Genomic DNA, 19,011 nt, shown 5'->3' with positions numbered 1-19,011 from the left:
ATTGGCCACAACAGTGAGAGGCCCGCGTACCGCAAAAAAAAAAAAAATCTCACCCAGGTTTGAGTAGTGAGGCACTGAGCTGTCACACCTGGTCCTGGCTCCTGGTCTAAAGTGCTGACTGCTGTAAACTAAAAATAACTAAGAAAATATCCAGGGCCTAAACAAGGCTTTGTCAGTCCTTCAAAACTGGATGATCCCACACTTGCCCCTTCATGTGACATGGAAATGAAAAGCTGCTTTATTCCAGAGCCATAAGGAAACACCCGATTACAGCCTTTTCTTCTCAGCACAAAAGGTTCTCGAAGTTGGACTTCCTGCCAGAGCCTGGGGGGTGGAGCAGGAGAAAGTCAAGGACTCCTCCTCCTTGCGTGCTGGGAAATTCTTTGGCAGAATCAGTGGTGCTCCCTGGGAAATGCTCTCTGCAAATAAGTTCTTCTTTGAGTGGGTTACTCATCTTGCATCAAATTATCAAATTAGATCCCACAAGTAAGAGCCAGTGGTCCCTGGCCAGGCAGGCTCAGCTCTGCCCTCAGCTCTCTTCCAGGCAGTCTCCTCATGCTCTTGAAAATCTCTTCTCTCCTGGCCTTAATGGTCACCTCTGCTGTTATCCTTGATGTTCTCCATTTGGAAAATGCATTAACGCTGAACTGAGAATGAGGCAAGCATGGGGGTGGGCTGGCAGGACCGCCCACCAGTGGGAACGCTGCCCTGGGTGCCCTTGGACTCCCGAATGGGCCTTGCCAGTGTTTCCACCAAAGAACCCAGTGGCCAACGGGAGTGAGAGCACATGCCAGAGTCTGAGGCAGCGTGAAATACGGCCAGAACACCTCAACATTTCATCAAAGCCCCCTGTTTTAACAAATATTCATAGAAATTGCTACTCCCCTTCATACAGTATGCATAATTGTTTTAGTAAAAATCATTTCCACCTTCCTCCCCCAAATCTGAAGTTATAGGAAGAGTAAACTGGAGTACCCCTCTTCACACACGTCTGTGTATTGCAGCTGGGATGCACTACCACCTAAAAGTGTTCTTATAGGGATTTTCTAACTAAGCGGGGCCCTTTGACTATTACGTTCAAATGTCCTTGAAATACTCTAGTACAATTAGTTTTTTATCAGCATGCATGCATGCAAGGAAGAGTTATCAAGGGTAGGGTTTGTTCATCTTTGGGTCTCCCACAAACTTAGCTTGAGACCTGGCACACGGGGTATTTGGGTTAATATTTGTGAATTTTTAGAAAGGACTCCTTAATTTAATTGACAGCACCCGGTGTGCCTCTTCTGTTTCAGGCTTTCTGTTAGGTGCTGGAGACACTGAACGTGTAAGACAGCCCTGCCCTCCCATCTATTGGTTGATGGGAGAAAGAGTCATGGAGAAAATAACAGATAAACAATTCCATAAAGTGGGATAACGATGACCCTTATACCAGGGGTGCAGCTCATTTTCAAGTTCATGGTGCTTTTTAGTAAGGCAGGCCCCGTCTGGGCTTCTAGGTAGAATAAGCCCTTTTCAGGGCATGCTAACTTCAGGAGCTTAGAATTACAGAATTTCAGGGCTGGTAAGCCCTTAAAACCATCCGGTCTAACTCCACTTAGAGCTGTAGCATGTTTGATGGCCTGCTGAGTGGTCGTCTGAGCCCACCTCTTCCTTGAATGGCCAATCGCATGCCCGGGCATCTCTGACTATGAGAAAGCTGCTCTGTAAATTGTCCTTGAATCTCCCTCCAGCTGGTCCTCCCTCAGAGCTACATAGGACAATCCTGCTCTCTTTTGCCTAGAGAAGCCTTTCAGATATTTGAGGGCAGAGATCAGCACTCCTGAGCTCTTTTGGCTTCAACCATGCGCACAAATAGATAGACTTTAAGGAAGTTGGACCTTAAAGAACACACATCGTAACAGCCTTCCTAGGGCATGAGTCCCTTCAATAACACCTTGAAGAGAGGCCTCGGCATTTGCTTAACCATTCAAAGTAATGGTGATGGGGGGATGGTGGGGAGGGTGGGCATCTCATTACCCCTGAGAGGTAGTCTGTTGCTTCACATGACAGATGTCCTGCCACAAAGTTCTCCTGTGTAGTGACCTGATATCTGCTGCTTCCCTCTCCTTCTACTGGTCCAGGGGTCGCTGACTAGATGCCTCTTTCACTAACACTGCATCACCTAATCCCAGAATCCCCCAGATCTCAGTAGGTGGGGTACTCTGGGAAGATTAAAGTTTTATACTTAACACATATGAATTTATAATCCCAGTACATAGTCAGTTTAGGAAATTCTCTAATCCGGGAGGAGTCACAACTACCACTTCTAATGTTAATGAAGTCTCATCAGGTGTTGATGTGGGAAATGTTGGCTGTTTAGAGACGGGTATCCACTGACTTCTTCAAACCCAGAGCCTGGGGTGGCCCTGGAGTCATAATCTCCCCTCACAACCACCTCCATTTAATCCATCACTACTTCCAATAGACTGCTGAGCTGTCTCTCCAAGTCCTCCCCACAGCTGCCTGGCCCCACGTCTCCATGGCAACCGAGTCTACCCCTTTTCTCACAGGGACGATGGAACGGCCCACTACTTTCTTCTCTGTCTTCCAATACACCTTGCAGTCTGCTGCTAGAGGGATTCAGACCCCATCATGGTAATCCACAGTTTAAGAACCTCCCCTAGTCCCTCCCTTTGCTTTTAAGGTGAAGTCCGAACTTCTCAGCATGATTTTCGGTGACCATTATCTGCCCCAAACTGACGCTTACGTCTGATCTCTCTCACGTCCCATTGAAAATTCTAAATTCCATCCATACCAACACTGAATACGCTCTGCTTTTTCTTGCCTTTGCCCATGCTGAGCCTCTAACATGGGATGTTCTCCCTTTCTATGCCTGGGAACTATCCTACGATTTTCAAGATCCAGATCAAACATGCCTTGAACGTGAAGCCATCCCTGAGTTGTGCAGACAGAGCCCATCACCCTGGGCTACTGGAATACCGTACCTGCCTCATTTCAGCTCTCGTCATCCAGTTTTGCTATCTGTTTATACACCCATGAGCTCCTCCAGGGGCAGAGGCCGTGTCTGATTCATATCTGCATCCCTCCTGCCCAACCACCATGCTCAATAAATGCTTGATGAATGACGGAAGGAAAGAATGTTCATCATTGGAAAACTGCTCATCAGAGCCCTGTACATCAGCGTTGCTGAGAGATGTTTTCATCAAATGTGGTTTCTCAGTGTCAGTATCTGACGCTGTCCTGATTCATCCTGAAGCATGGAAAATTCAGAAGAGCTTCCAGGGGTTAGAAGAAAGGCATTTTATTTGTTAAACAGAAAATCAGGCTATGAGATGGAACACCAAGATATGCAAATGTCTATCTTCTTTGTAGGAGAACCTGGGAGAATCACACTAGATTATTTTGAAATTAATCCAGCCTGAATGGAGTTTAAAGGTAGCCCTCAGGAGAGTAAATAATGCAAAATGTGAAAGTGAAAAGGAGATTTGAAATGCACCAGTAAAATCTTTCAGCCCAACTTCTCCACCAGAACATTTTAGTTGGTAGGATCCCCCTGTAATTTGCAAAGATTAAACCTGTTGCAAGAAAATTAGCCCAACCAATGACTTTAATCATTTAAGAGGCTCCCAGCTTCCTCTGGCCTCATCAACAGTAGCTCCTCACCAGTGAGGGCTCGGGGACAGATTCCAGGATGCTTGATAAACACTGATCATTTTGCATTAAACAAAAATTTCACATACATTAATTTTTAAATATCAAGTGAGAGCAGCTGCTCTGGGCTTGCAAATTAGGGATTTAAAAATATTATTTCCAAACAGTTCCCCTTGGTAGAAGGATCAGAGAGGTGACTGCCAGAGTGCCCTGGGAGTTTTAATTAGATGTATGTATAAGTAGCTGAAAACTGCCCAGACCTCAGGGCTGCACGTGCCAATGTGGCCTGCTTGGTTGGTCACTGTGTTCCTTGAAGCAGGAATCTGTCCGGCTGCCTGTTCAAGGCCATGCACTGAGATGAGTGAAGGAAGGAGCTGGATTTTGGAGGAATGTTCCTTTCTCTGCCCCAGTTGGGAACGGGCAGATGAGATGAGAGCCGGTTGGGGGCACCAAGGCCTCTGGATCTGGGCATGTGTGGGAAGGCCATCTGTCTACGAGGGCTGGAAAGGAGTCGGATGTGCCTGTATGTGGGGCTGGGATGTCAAAGCAGCCTGGGTTTGGATTCAAGCTGCATGAAGCTGGGCACGGAGAGGCTGAGACCCCACAGACAGACTGAGCTCTCTTCCCCTGGTGAGGGGCAACCTCGGACCCTGCCCTGAGAGGAGATCTTGGAGTCCAGAAGACCCCAGGGTCATGGAGGAGAAGGAGGAGGGAACAGCTCAACTTTCAAACTGCATCTGAGCCTCCCCGCAACTCTTCTACCTGCCCCTCCCCGCTTCTAGAATCTCTCTTCCCCATTCAGCTCCACAATCCCGGCCACTGGGGGCTGCCAAAACCCAGACCTAAACGCCCCAGTCCCCCGCACACAGCCTCACCTCCCACAGGACCAGGTCCAGGTCCAGCTGCCCCTGCAGGCGCATCTCTGGCTGCGCCCCATGGGGTCCATGAGGATCCAGCCACACCCGACCCTCCGCAGCTCCCCGCACGTGGCCTGGGTTTGATGTCCACAGCTTGCGCCCGTGCCGTTGTCTCTCCCTGGAATGCCCCTCACTACTTCTATATGGAGCAAACTCCTATGCCTTCTTCGAGGGCCAAGCTATGTACTCTCTGTTCTGGAAAGCCACCAGCCCTGCCCCAACCTGCCACCCCCGTCTTCCTGCACGGTGTCAGTCGGCTCCCAGGAGGAAGCTGAACTCAGGGCAGCAGGAGGTAGGGCTGACGGCAGCAGAGAGCAGCCTGACGTGAGCCCCTCCAGATGGTATGGTCCCCGTCTCACCCAGCCAAGTCAGCCCACTCACCGCCGCGGGCCGAGGTACCCATTCCTCTCTCTGCTGCCTCCAGCCTGTGAGCCTGTTTTGCATCTAATCCGAGCCAGGAGGCAGCAGCCACTTTACCACCCAGCCCATGGCCAGCCTTCCTCCCTGACCACACACCTCCAGGGCTCCCTCTGCCTCGTAATTTAAAGGAGGACAGAGGGGAAATGTAGCCCTGTCCTGTGTCACTCTGGGCCAGAAGCCTGGCTGGGGAAAGTGACAAAGGCTTCTGCTGGGCACGGTCAGAACAGGTCACAGCTGGGGCATCTGGGCTCCACCAGGAGAGAGGGAGGTGGTAGGAAGAAGTTCTCTATATTCTAAGCCTCGGCCCTGCCCCTGACCTTCTTCCAGGGGCCACTTCCAACATCTTCCCACGATTAGAAGTAAAACAGAGAATCTGAAGTAGTTCAGGAATAATAATAACAAGCAGTGGGTATGTTATTTAACATCTTCGTGCCGCAGTTTCCTCATCTATGAACTCGGGCTAATGGTCCGCATCTAATCACACACAGGTGTTGTGAGGATTAAATGAGCTGGTGTACGCCAGGCGCCTAGGAAGGGCAGCACACGTTAAGCACTGTATGAACCTTAGCTAATTCTTCTTACGGGACAGACCTTTACAGTTTACAGCACGTGTCAAAGGTCATATGGACAGAAAGGGGCAGCGCAGGAGTCCCCGGGCACCGTTCTCTTTCGTTGAACCCCACGCAGTCCGCAGGCCCAGCCTGGGCTCAGAGCTGCCACATGCACCCTCTACCCACCCTCAGATGTGCTGTCATTGGCTCCCTGTGCTGCTTCCCAGCATCTGCTTTCCTGGGGTCCCAAAGTCCCAGTCTGGGCTCTCGCTCCTGCTTTCCAACGAGCCCCTAAATCTATGACGTGTGTTGAACTTGCTGCTCGGGGTTGACCCTCACCATCCATTTAGGACCCAACCGAGGGTCTCTCTCAGTCCTCAGGTTCCGCACCCCCGGACCACAGGTCAAAGGCGCCCCATGCCCATAGAGCTTGACGTAGCTGGGACCTCCACTACAGGGGAGAGTAACTGGACATGAGGATTGGAATCAAGGTCAGGCCAACCGCACACCTCCATCCTGTGCCTGTCAGCCTCCTCTCAGGGCGGAAGCAGCTTGCTGGGAGGCTTGAGTCGGGGTCCCTGCCTCTTCGTCCCATGAATATAGACATTCTGCTCCCGACTTCCCCAGAAGCATCTACCATGTGCAGCCCCCCGCAGTCCTGATGCCCTAAAACCCCACGAGCTCCATCACTTCCTGTTCTGAGTGCCTTCCCTGCACTACCCGGGAGGTGGGCGTCCCTATCTGTGGGCAGAAACTGATCCTTATTTAGCAGATTCCTTAGGGGCTAGAGGCCTCTGGGCCAAGGCACTGGTTTTCTTCAAAGCTGGGTTACTGCAGGCCATCTCCAGCTGGCGTCTTGATCCCAGGGCATCACTATTATTTTTTTTTAATTAATTTATTTTTTTTGCGGTACGCGTGCCTCTCACTGTTGTGGCCTATCCAGTTGCGGAGCACAGGCTCTGGACGCACAGGCTCAGCGGCCATGGCTCACGGGCTCAGCCGCTCCGCGGCATGTGGGATCCTCCCGGACGGGGGCACGAACCCGCGTCCCCTGCATCGGCAGGCGGACTCTCAACCACTGCGCCACCAGGGAAGCCCCCGGGCATCATTTTATAACTAGGCCAATGCAGAATTCCATCAGAATTGATGGAAACTTAATAAAGGAATGTTTCATGGTCACCAGCGTGTGGACTGCCCTGCACAAAATGGCTCCCAGACACTGCCCTTTGAGAAAACCTCATTCTCTACAGAATGAGAAGGAAGGCAGAGTGGCTCACAGACCAGAGACAACCCAGCACTGTCTATACCTGAGAGACTGGGGCTGTGCTTGTGAGAAGGGGCTTGTCAGAAGAAATGTGAGGTTTAAAGTCAGAGATCTGAGTTTAAAATCCCAGCCCTGCCCCTCACTGTGTGACTTCAGGCAGGGGACTCCCACCTCTGAGGCTGTTTCCTTATATCTAAAAGTTAAATAAAATGCCACTAAAACAACAACAACAATAATAATAACCTCCCTCAGAGCCAGTATCAATGAGTCAATGAGCTAATGTATACCAAACACCTGGCACGTAGTAGGTGCTCACTAAACCCCGAGAATTGGTACCTCTCCTCCTCCATCCCTCCTATTCCTCCCTGCCCCGGGCCCTTCCCCTGTTTCTCTACGCTGCTGCTTCTCCGGGTGCGGCTGCTACCTGAGAGAACTGCCAGTGGAGCTTCATCCTCTTGGCTTTGGCATAGCTGCATTCGATGAGCCGCGGCCGGCTGTTGACGTCCACCAGGCACCGGTTGTCGTCGTCGTCCACCGTGGGGCTCAGGATGCCCACGTGGATCTGCTGACTGCTCGTGTAGTACACGTTCTGGGGGCAGGGGGAGAACGAGGTCAAACGCTAACGACCAGAGAGATGGGGAGGGTTTGTAGGACATCTCCCCGGGCAGCTGGCTAAGAGACCACAATTCAGTGGCCTTCAAATGATTTTCCATTGCAACGGACAAGAAGAGACCCTTTTACATTATGATTCGATACAGTGTCTGGTCCGCACGTACAACTGAAACAACATGTTCGAGAAATCAAACTTAGCCTTACTATATGCAGCGTACTCAATTTTCTTTTCTATTCTTTCATTGAAAAACATTGGCCATAACCTTTTAACTTGATTTCACCGCCCACAGTTTAAAAAAACACTGCCTGAATCCATTATTTGCAGGCTTGCCGACTTCCCCCCTCCTTAAGTATTTTGTATAAGATGCTGTGCTTGGCTGGTAGCTAAAGAGCAAAGGACACGGGCCGCACCTTAGGGAGCTCAGAGTCTTGCGGCATGGTGGATATGTAATAGGTAATTTCCATCTGTCCTAAGACTGTATAGAGCAGGAGTTGGCAAACTTCTTCTTAAAGGGCCAGGTGGCAAATATTTGGGGGTTTGCGGTGTGTTCGATGATTCACTAGGACTCAGGAGACCCAGCGTTTGGTTGCACCATAGCTGTGATTTATTACAGGAAAGGGTACAAATCAAATCAGCAAAGGGAAAAGGCACGTGGGGCAAAGTCTGGAGGAAACCAGGCACAGGCTTCCAAGGGTCCTCTCCCAGCAGTCACAGAGAATGGCCCTTCACAAGCAGGAAGGTGTTGAGCTAATGCCTGTGAGGGGTTATCTCCCAGGGAAGCTCTTAGAGGCTCAGCACCCAGGCTTTTATATACTGAAACCCCAGACTTCCAGAAGGAAGGCAGGTGTCCAGCATAAACCATATTATTTGTATAATCAGTGTGGGCACAGTGAGCCACTCTTACCATCTGTGGGAATGGTGGGAACCTTCCTGAAATCCAAGTTCCAAGACGCCAGCCAGGGGCCAACCACGCCTTTCAAAGGAGAGAAGTCAGGCTGCTGTTTTAACCTTTTTTTTTTTTTTTGCACAAAGGGCCAGACAGTCTGGACAATTAACTCTGCAGTTGTAGTGCAAACACAGCCATAGTCAATACAAATGAATGACTTTGTTTACAAAGATCAGGGCTGGCTCTGGTCTAGAGGAAAGTCATGTGACCCTCGGCCTTCAAAGTTTTCAGTCACTTCCCCCAACCTCGGGCAGTGGTTCCCAACAAGGGCTCTGAGTGGGCAGTCACAGGGTCTGTGAGCTCTTGTCCTCTGTTACTAAAGACATTAACAGCCCCACCTACGATGAGGTCGCATGGGCAAACCAAGATACCACACTTCTCTGCTTTAGATTAGAATTCAAGGTAGGCCCTCTTGTGGTCTTGATCTATACAAAAATTCTCACTGGTAAATATTTTTGATTAATTTCAAATGGTAAAAGGAAGTATTTTTTGCTTTAGTAAAAGAGGATGGTTGACAAGGACTTTAAAAGCATGGTACAGGGAATAAAATGGACTGTGTAGTGAGAAGGGCAGTGCCAGCGAGGAGGGTAAGTAAGGGTGGTCCTTCAGGGCCGTATTCTCTCTGGCCCTCAGAAGTCCAGGGGAGGGGTGGAGAGGCAGGCAGGATCACCCTTCAGACATAAGAACTTCAGGCCAGTGTATCACTCACGGCCCCAACAGGAAACAAATGGCACACTCAAGGTAGGGGGATCCAAGGAGGGTGTAATAAAGGCCCAGTTCTCAACGGCGTGGGTATAGGGTAAGGGAGCCATGGGGATAGTATAGTTCCTTGGGATAGTAACATGGAGCTGGTGCCAGCACCAGGCCCAAAGGGATGAGAGGAGAGAGCTGGTACCAGAACTTGTAAGAGAAAAGTTACGTACAGAGACTTCTGAGAAGGGTTCAGAGAGGGAGACGTTTGGGGGTGATGGTGAGTGGTGGCTAATAAACACCCCAACATCACCCTCCCTTCCTCACTCCATTCTTCTGCTGGGTCGGCCCACTGGCAGACCCAGATGGAAGTCAGACAACACAGGAGCCCATGGAAACATTCCATAAAGTCAGCTTTGCAAAGTAGGAGAAAAAGGATGGAAAGACAAATGGAAGACACTCACTACAGCTAGGATCTGCTCTCCGAGGTAACCTTACAAGTTATCAGGTTTGGTGAATCCACGGAAATGGACATCAAAACTACCAAGGTGGCTGATTCTTCCCCTAAAAGAGGTGAAGTATCATAGTGACCAAAGTTCTGAGTGGAGGCCAAATGTAGAATGCCTGGCTTCAATGTGGAAATGTGACCAGAACACAGAGGCAAGGAGAACCTATTCATCGCCTAAATTGGGCTTCTCATCAGAATCCCGAGACTGTCCATTGTGTGACCTGGGTTTTTAGTTCACCACCAAGGAAAGCTGATGACCTGCTGTGGCTTCCAGTTTATTGGCACTGAGGGAGAATCTGATGACTGGTAGGATTTTGGAAATTAAATAGATGCAGGTGGGCATTCATCCATCCATCCATCCATCCACCCATCCAACAACAAGTAATCGCTGTTGGGTCCTGAGGGTGAGAAAACCGTGGTTCCCTGTCCTGGATGATCCAACAGCCAAGTTGGGGAAACTAACATGTCAGGAAATAATGGTCCTAATCACACTGATATGGGAACTGTCTCTGCTTCCTCCACTCGCTTACCCCGACTCTTGCTACTTTGAAAATAGATATAAAAACTCACCACCTCCAGAAAGCCTTCCCTCAATGTGCAAAAGCACGGGCCTGCCACCTGAGTCTCTCTGCAAAGATGCACAGCTGTTTATGTCCTTGGGTTGAACGCACCATGCTCTCTCCTCAGGACGGTGTAGCTCTTAGGCACCTGGCAGGCCAGGACCCGGATCTCCTGAAGCTCCAGAGTGTGGGCTGCCAGACAAGGACAGCCAGGAAGCCGGTCACTGCCACCCCTTCCTTCATCCCTGTCATCAGGGCCTGCCTCTCACCTCCAGGGCAGGCTCCACAGACACAAGCGGCTGCCTAGGTGATAGCTGAAATCAGTTTTATCCACTTAGCTGTTCTGAAATGCTTCGAGGAGATGCTCTGAGAGACATGTGTGCACTTACTTACTACCTAGTACAGCTGTCATCAGAGCTGTTTATTGCTCCAGAGTCTGGGAAAATCATAATAAGGGCAGACAGTTGTCTGTTATTTAAAAGGCAAACAACAGAGCGCATCTTGAGTGGGGTAACCACGAAGCTGGTCAGATCACAGGGAGATTCAGCAAAGAGGATTCTCTTAAGCTGTCACCTGGACACCTCAGAAGCCCAGCCAGCAGTGGACTGAATCAGTAAGTGGCCTGAACACAAAAGAGGGAAACAGGGGCTTCCCTGGTGGCGCAAGTGGTTGAGAGTCCGCCTGCCGATGCAGGGGACACAGGTTCGTGCCCCGGTCTGGGAAGATCCCACATGCCGCAGAGCGGCTGGGCCCGTGAGCCATGGCCGCTGAGCCTGCGCGTCTGGAGCCTGTGCTCCGCAACAGGAGAGGCCACAACAGTGAGAGGCCCGCATACCACAAAAAAAAAAAAAAAAAAAAAAAGAGGGAAACAGTTTTGTACAAGACACCCCACTTTTAGTGCCTGCAGGCCCAGCAGGCCCAGCTATGTTTTCTGAGCAACAGGGAAGCTGGAGGTTTAATAAGAAATGACCTAGAATTGTGGTTCACCATGGCGGGTGGGTGGGGGCTGGCTTTGCCAACCAGACGATATTGGGCAATGTCTGGAGACATTTCTGGTTGACATGACGGGGGTGAGAAAGGCTGCTATGGGCACCCAGTGGGTAGAGACCAGGGATGCTGTTCCACATCCTACAATGCACAGACAGCCTCCACAGCAAAGAATTATCCAGCCCCAGATGTCAGGAGTGCTGCCACGCTTTAGCCCAGTGAATCCTAACAGCACTATGAGGCAGTTGTTACCATCATCCCCATCTTGTGGATGAGGAAACTGAGGCATGGAGAGTTTAAGAACTTGTCCAAAGTCACACAGTTGGAGAACAGTGGTTGAGATTTAAACTGAGGCAGTTTGACACCAGAGCTGCACCTGTAACCTCTCACCTCACTCGCCTACCTCCCTCCGGTCACTCCCGCTCCAGCAGCCAGGCTGGAGGGGGAGAGGCTGGCTTGGAAGCTTCCACTGTGATCCCTTCGAGCCAGGAGGGGGTCTGGACTACGGGAGCAGCCGAGGGCTGGAGGATCCTTGACTAAAAGGCCTAGAATACAAGATGCTACGAAGTGCTAAGAGGGCGACAGCCCTCCTGTAACTCACGTCAGAGTCGGAGGGCGAGCGGTCATCCTGTATGTGGATGTTTCACAAACCCCCCAGCCTCCCGGGGCATAGAAATGACATCCCCGAACCCTCAGCTCCTTCTCAGCTGCAGATGAGTGCTTCCGCTCACCACTCAGCCCATACAGCTCAGCAGGGCTACAAACCCAATCTGATGCTTGAAAGAGAAAAATCACCAACAAGGGAAAAGGACAAACACATGGGTATCTCGGGTCTCACGCCAGGGGCGTTTTCCTCTCCCTCAGGCCGGGGTCAGGAGTAAGGACTAATAGCTGAGCTGGACAGCCAGCCAGGGAGCCTGGAGTGCCCCCGGGTGCACACTCCTGTCTTCAGGGCCACAGAACGAAGGCCAGGCAAAGACCCCCAGGGCTGCAGGTTCGGCTTGCTCTCTTACCTCATTTCCCGGACAAGCGAGGGCCCCCGCCCTCTAGGATGCGAGTGGGTGCCCTGCCAGGTGTGCTCAGCATCCCTTCTCTACCTGGCAGGCTTGCAGGCGGGACCTGCCCCTGTCAGAGACTGAGTACAGCCTTCTACAGGCTCCAGCCCTCACTGTATGAAATATTACCTCCCTGCCAGAAACGGCTGCTGGGGGGAGAAACACCTCAGGAAGAGAAGGGTGGGAAGAAAACCAACATAGTTTTGTACACCTGTACGCCCAGGTACCTTCCACACCTGCGGTCACCTTCAGCTGTAAGGATGAGGAAACCGAGGCTAAGATAGTTTTGAAGACCTTGCCAGGTGCACTGGCAGATGGCTGCTCTCTCCCCTCCCTGACTAGGGGGAGTTTCCAGGGAAGGCTGAGATCCTGGCAGTTCAGGGCCTTCATCCAGCCCAGATGGGCCTCCCCTCAGCCTGGGCTGGAGCCGGGGCACCACCTCCCTGAGTCCCACAGGAGTGAGGCTCCCCAAGGGCCTCATCCCTCGGAACCAGCAAGGGAACTGCCAGGTCATTTCCACCAGATTGTTCACCCTGAGTCCCGCGGACTCCCAGAAGGGGTCTCATGGGCTCCTGAGTCAGGTGTGGGAGGACAGCCTGGTGGGTGGGGTTCTAGGGCCCCTCTCCCAGCCCAACCTGGGCTTTCTTTCTTTTATTTAGGTTTCACATAACATTCGACTTGAACAAAATGTTATGAAGAATTCACAAAAAAAGTTTGAAAACCACTGCTGTCAACCATGAGGCCTTCACTCGGGAAGAGGACACTAGTGCCTAGTAAATCTTCATCAGCTTAAACGCCACCAACTGGAGTTTGTGAACATTCGGTGAATAGCTTTAACTTCCTTTCTACAACCGCCTCCGGGCCCCTAGCCCCTTGCATTCTATAATATGGCCAATTTACATATGTTCCAATCATCCCATCTCCTCTTCTGTCCAGACTCGCCTCCCTACTTCACCAGACCTTAGCTGCTATGGAAATTCTGGAGCCCTCCCCAGGGAATCATAGGATGGGCAGGGGGAGGGGTGGTGGTGGAGAGGGCCTCCCAGCAAATCAGGAACGTGGAGCTAAATGGGGCTGTTAGATGACTTAATAATACATTTTCAAGGTACGACAGAAGTATCGCTCTCTTCCAAACAATGGCATGTGGATTTTGAGTGGCTTTATTTCTTCCATTAAGCGATGTTTCCTTGGCAACACTGCCGGCCTATTGAGTAAGTGCCCTTGAAAAATGAGGTATCTTGGAGGCAGAGACACTCTCTCGTCAGGTGATGGGGCGGCAGTGGTGGTATTTGGCTAAAACCTTCCTTAGCCTGGTGAGTGGTGAGGGGGTGAAAGGGGGAGAGCCATAGGCGGACACTCTTTACAAGAGATTCAGAAATAGGGAGAAAACAACTCTATTCTCAGGGTGCTTTCATGGGAAAAGTGACCCAGGGCGAAGTGGGGTCCTTGCAGTCATTTCTTTGGATACTTAGAGGGGATCTGTACCCTGGAGGACGGCTGTAGCCCAACCAAGAATTAAGAGCCCAGCTCTCTGTGGGGTTGGGGGTCACACCAGGGGAGTGACAGTCTAGGGGTTGAAAACTACACATAATAGGGTGATTACAAAGTATCAGAATGGGGGGGCGTTGGCAAAGATCACTGAAAGGAGAACCAACCTGTGGCCTGAAGGGTGGGCTTCCTGGAGGAGGGGGTGTGCACTGGGAGAGGAGAAAGACCCGTGAGCAAATGAAACGGAGGAGGATAGAGGCGTGAAAAGGACACAGCCCTAAATGCGATCAAACTCAGGCGGTGCTTGCCACCTTGTCTGCATATTAGAATCACCTGGGGAGCTTTAAAAACTATAAATCACAGTCTTAGGGGTGGGGCCTAGGCTTGGGGTTTTAGGCCAGGTGATTCCAGTGTGCAGGCAAGGTGGAAAAGTAGGTGTATCGAGGGGACTCTGGCAGCCTAGGGAGGAAACATAGGGGCAGAACCTGGATTCCAAACCTTCTCATTGTGGGGGGTAAGCAGGATCTATCTTCAGGGCGTTGTTTTTAAAACTCTGAGGAGGGTGGCGAGAGGTTGGGATGCACCGCTGTTTAGGACAACAGTTTCAAAGTGTGGTCCCAGCATCATCTGGGAACTTGTTAGAAAAGCACATTTTGGAGCCCAGTCTCAAACCTGCTGAAACAGAAACTCTGAGAGTAGGATTCAGGAATCTGTGTTTTCACAAGTCCTCCAATTAAGTCTGATATATGTGAACATTTGAGAACTGCTGGTCTAGGAAAAGGGTGGTCTGGTGGGCTTCCAAGTCAAGTCTCTACCCTCACTGCCTAGCTGGGAGCCACTCAGTTTCCTGACCTGTAGAATGTAGCTGTGAGGGTTAAAATGCTCATCGAGGCTCTAGTCTGGCCACAGGCACTGCAGGGCAGGAACAGGCAGGCAGGGATGGAGGGCGAGAAGAGACCCAGTGCGTGTGTATGGGGTGCTGCTGGTCCAGCTTCCCTGCCTCAGTGCCCCTCATCTCTGGGCTCCCCTCCCTGATTCTGCCTGGCCAGTAGGCCTGCGGGTAAGGATTCACGGAAACAGCAGGCAGGGTGTGGGCATGGCGGGGCGGGGCAGAGAAGGAGCAGAGCCTTGCTTTCTTAAATTTCAATTTTGCGTGGTGACTGTGACATCCGCAATGTGTGCTAGAAATGGTCCTTGTCCTCTTTACCAAGTATGAGCTTCTGGCCCCGCTGCAGACAGGGCAGGCTGATTTAAGGGTTTGGTTACTGGTCATTAACCCCTCGACACAGAGGTTACCGTGCTGAGGGCTGCAGGGCACTGATGCTAAATCAGGAACGAAGGGGAGTCATTTCCAAAATGATCTTATGTTCACTAACCACAGGACCAGGTACCTATAGGCAATGGAAACATTTGTAAACATTCATAACTGTGGAAAGCAAGGTCCCTAGCTCAGAAACCCCCTCCCCTTGTGAGCCCATTTCCCTGGGGAGGGGCAACAGGTGAGGCTAAGCACACAAAACCCCCAGGTTTGTAACTGGCACTCCGCCCCTAGACAGCAGTCCACTCGGTTTAATTCAGCAAACACTCCTTGGTGCCGTCTAGTGTGTGGGCCTGAGCGGGCACTGGGGAGCAGAGAGGGACCAGGCAGGGCCTCCCTTGGGAGCTCTCAGCCTGGAGGGGAGACAGCCATGCTGAACAGGGCAGAGAGAATAGCCTCCTGGTCAGGCTTAGCACAGCCCAGGAGCAGGCAAAGTGCCGGGGGCCAGAGCTGGAGTGATGAACGCTACCCGGAGCTGGTCTGTGGGTGATGAGTTTTGAGAACAGCTTAGGAAGAGAGCAGTTTGTCAAGATAACTGACCAGGACAAGGGACCTCTGGCAGAGGGAACAGGATAAGCAAAGTCACAGAGGCTCGGCACTGCATTGCCATTTGGGAACAGAGAGTGCCGATGCGGGGTGGCGAGGTGAGGCTGGGGAAGCAGCTTGGGGGCTGCAGAGTTTGGACAGCACCCTGCAGGCTGTGGGGGGCTGTGACTTCAGATTAATGGGCCCTCCACTTGCTAGCCCATCTGAGGGATTCTCAGAGTCTTCTGAGACATTCAACATTCAAGGGGCTTGGAAGTGAGCTGGGATTAGAGGTGACTCAGGCCGCTCGGCAGGCCTGTCTGGAAGAGTTCAGTTGTAAGCCTGCAGGGAAGCTGGGAGAAGAGCAGAGCTTTGGACTGAGGTGTGGTCTCTGAACATAAGACCGAACAGAAAAGGCTAAGCTAGGTCCTCCCACTGTGCACCTGAACCAGGAAGTGGCAGAAGCAGCGTGGGCACTGTTGCCAGGCTCAGAAAGTCTGCCTTCGATTCCCAGCTGTCTGTTTTCCTGTTTCATTCCAGACTTTGTGCCCGCAGCACAGGTGTCACCTCTGTACCACTACCTATGGGGCTGTGTGCAGCCCAGCCAGCCCCGTCGGCGATTCTAATCCCCCACCTTGCGCTCTTTGCTCTTCCTGTGTTTGCTGGTATCTCCTGGGCCCAGTGTGTCCTTGTGAGCCCCTCGGCTTCAGGAGAGAGCCAGGTGACAGGGGTCACCCTGGGCTTCTGCATGGAAACCAGTGAGAAACCAGAGACGAACTAGAAAAGACGGCTGCAGGACTCTCGATGCTGAGAGTTTTATCTGCTTCCTTGTAACAGCACCTTGCCTCACCCTGGTCAGGGGGGCAGGCCTGAATCACAGGCTGGCCAATCAGAGTAACCCATTGCCTTGGCCCAGGGTTGGTTTCAGGACAGGCATATGACCCAGTCTGGGCCAATAAAAGTCCCCCCTGGATTTGTAGGGTCTAAGTCCAGAGTTACCTGCTGCCTTTTTTCCTGAGGTAAATCACAGAAGCCCCTTCCCCTGTTAGTATAGGAGAGACAAAGTTTACACATAAAAGGAACCAGAGTCAAATGGTGGTGAGAGTGTGTGTGTGTGTGTGTGTGTGTGTGAGAGAGAGAGAGAGAGAGAGAGAGTAACGAAAGTGTCATTGAAGCCCCTGGATCCAGCCCTGCCTGAAGCCAGAACAGACATGAATTTGTCAGTTACATGAGATGATAAAATTTCTTTTGCATTTAAGGTGGATTGAGTTGCGTTTCTGTCACTTGCAACCAAGAGTCTCGGCTAATACGGAAGATACAGGAGACCTTTCCAGATTACCAAAGGGGATGAGGCAAAAAGATCATGGAGTCATGTAGCCCAGTGGTCCTTAGGCACAGGGTGAATGTAGATATCATGTGTGTATAAGGTTTATTCTTTCTTATAATAAAGCAAGTCATTTGTTTTAATAATAAAGTACTGAAGTTTGTGAATATCTGACTTTTTTTTTTTTACAAGATAAGGAAATATCTCACTCGTTTGCATGCCAGTGTTCTTTCTTCAGGGGGTGAGAAGCTAGTGAGCCTGGAGGTTCACACAGCCCTAGTAAGTCCCTGGGAGTGGGCTGAGTATCTGAACATTATCAATCATGTGGGTATAAGTGGAGAAGTTGAGAGCTGCAGAGGGAGCTCAAGTTATGGGGAAGTAAGGTCAGCATCGGTCCAGGATAAGACAGTGAACAGGTGCCCTGGACTGGGGTTGCTGGCCGAGCCCCTCATTTTCTGCAGCCTCTGGTGTCTGTCTTGAGGGAGCAGTGCTTGTCAACCGCCCCGGCCTGGACCTTAGCCTCGCATCCAGGTTCTCCTGCTGCCATTCCTCCCTCATTGCCCCTGCTCTCAACCTGCACCCCACACCTGACACAGATGCCTGCCTGGGGAGCTCTCTCCAGCAGAGCCCTCTGACATGGATGGAGGCTGCAGATGAAGGCCACTTCAGGCAGAGACAGGCTGCCGAGGGCCGGGGCACAGAGGAGGCCCCATTAATAGAGATGGCCAGTGTGGTGGGTCAGGCCCTGGAGGCTGCAGACCTGGGCTTGTCACGGAGAGGAAGGATGCGCATGGGATGTGTGCTGCTATCAGAACAAGGCAGGAGGGGGCAGAGCCAGGGGCTGGGGCTGGCAGCCGTGAAGAGGCAGGACTGAGCCTGCAATGTCTAACAATGCCCCATCTCCTCTGAGAATAGCCTGTATTCTGTGACTCTACCACCTGCCCATTGGCGAGAACAGGGCTGTTAAGGGGCCGAGAAGGCTCCCTCCTCCCAGGAATTTAAAACATGAAACGGAGAGACACAGAGATTGGCAGTACTATAGCTAAGACACATTTAGGGCAACTCTCTAGAGAAGATCTGTGAGCCTGTACTGCTGAGAGCTGCCCTGTTCCTGCCTTTCCCCAGGCAACCCTCCCTTCAAGTCTATAAATGAATCACCCCAGGGTTGCTCTAATAGCACCAACCCTTTGCTTTTAGCTTAAACTACCTGTATTTATTTTAGTTGTTGTTGACGGTTGTTACTCCTTCCCATCAAGTCCAAGTGTCCAAGTACAAATACAGTTCTCTTGTTCATCTGTACATTCTTCATCTTCAAGAAAGCTCACACACCTGCTATTTGGCTGCTGGTCCCACGTATGCGCTGCTCAAAACTCTTTATAGCTGTGTCTGCTCATCTCCCACCACCTCCGTCTACTCACTGACAAACGGCTAAGATGGAGTGCGTCACGTGCACCTAGGAAAATGTGCCCTGACATTCCTCTTTTCAAAATACAACGTCTGCCAACTCTGCATCTGCCTGCGACAGTCAATGCACGCTCCTTAACGCCTCTAACAGACTGATTCACTGCCCTGTCCCGTGAGGCCACTCCTGTGCTTCCCTCCAGACTGAGCTCTGACACATCCCTGCATCATTAGTGTCAGACCTGGCCATGTGTCCTTAACCAATGGAACATCAGTAGGGGAGACGCGCGTCATTTCCAATCAAGCTTTAAGAGCAATCGTGACATCTGCCATGTCTCTCTTTGCTCTCTGCCATCGGACCGGTAGCGTCCCAGAGGGGAGCTTCTCCTTTGGTCCCAGAAAAGGTGAAGTGACACAGAGCTGCAGCTGAACTGTAATGACCGCGTGGCACGAACAAGAAATAAGCAGTCCTTGGTTTAAGCCCCTGAGATTTGCGCATCATCAGCCTAAGCTGAATGATAAAGAAATCGGTTCTAGATGAGCGGGTGTGCGCCAAACCCTAGAACGTGAGACATTGACTTTGGGGCCAGAAAGTGGGTGGTGAGGAAGCATCCCTGGAGGCTGGAAAGATGGTGATCTCTTTTATGCAGCGATGAAATATTTGGCAAAGCTGTTACCTGCAATAAGTTGGTAGACAAAACATGGCAAATGAGCTTGTGCTTTCGATGAAGAGCACGCCTTTGTTACCGCTGGCTGTTTTTTGACAAGCACTGCAAAAGGAAGATAAGGTCAA

At 51.2% G+C, this 19,011-nt stretch overlaps 1 protein-coding gene across 4 annotated transcripts in view; it reads right to left on the bottom strand.

Annotated features, from left to right (window-relative positions):
* GALNT18 (polypeptide N-acetylgalactosaminyltransferase 18) overlaps positions 1-19,011 on the bottom strand; it is a 350,064-nt gene that overhangs the window by 18,983 nt on the left and 312,070 nt on the right. For 3 of the 4 annotated variants that reach the window (XM_027115378.1, XM_027115379.1, XM_027115381.1), the window contains exon 10: positions 7,228-7,392. The exons of the other annotated variant lie outside the window; for it this stretch is intronic. In XM_027115378.1, coding sequence (XP_026971179.1) covers positions 7,228-7,392 — 165 coding nt within the window. The remainder of the gene's footprint in view (positions 1-7,227; positions 7,393-19,011) is intronic. 4 annotated transcript variants of the gene reach the window in all.

Source organism: Aethalodelphis obliquidens, unplaced genomic scaffold (genome assembly GCF_003676395.1).
Source record: "Aethalodelphis obliquidens isolate GAN/ISIS:26980383/991018 unplaced genomic scaffold, ASM367639v1 scaffold14, whole genome shotgun sequence".
Taxonomy (NCBI): Eukaryota; Metazoa; Chordata; class Mammalia; order Artiodactyla; family Delphinidae; genus Aethalodelphis; species Aethalodelphis obliquidens.
The sequence above is the reverse complement of the archived record's forward strand: the minus strand, read 5'-3'. Positions and strand labels throughout refer to the sequence as shown.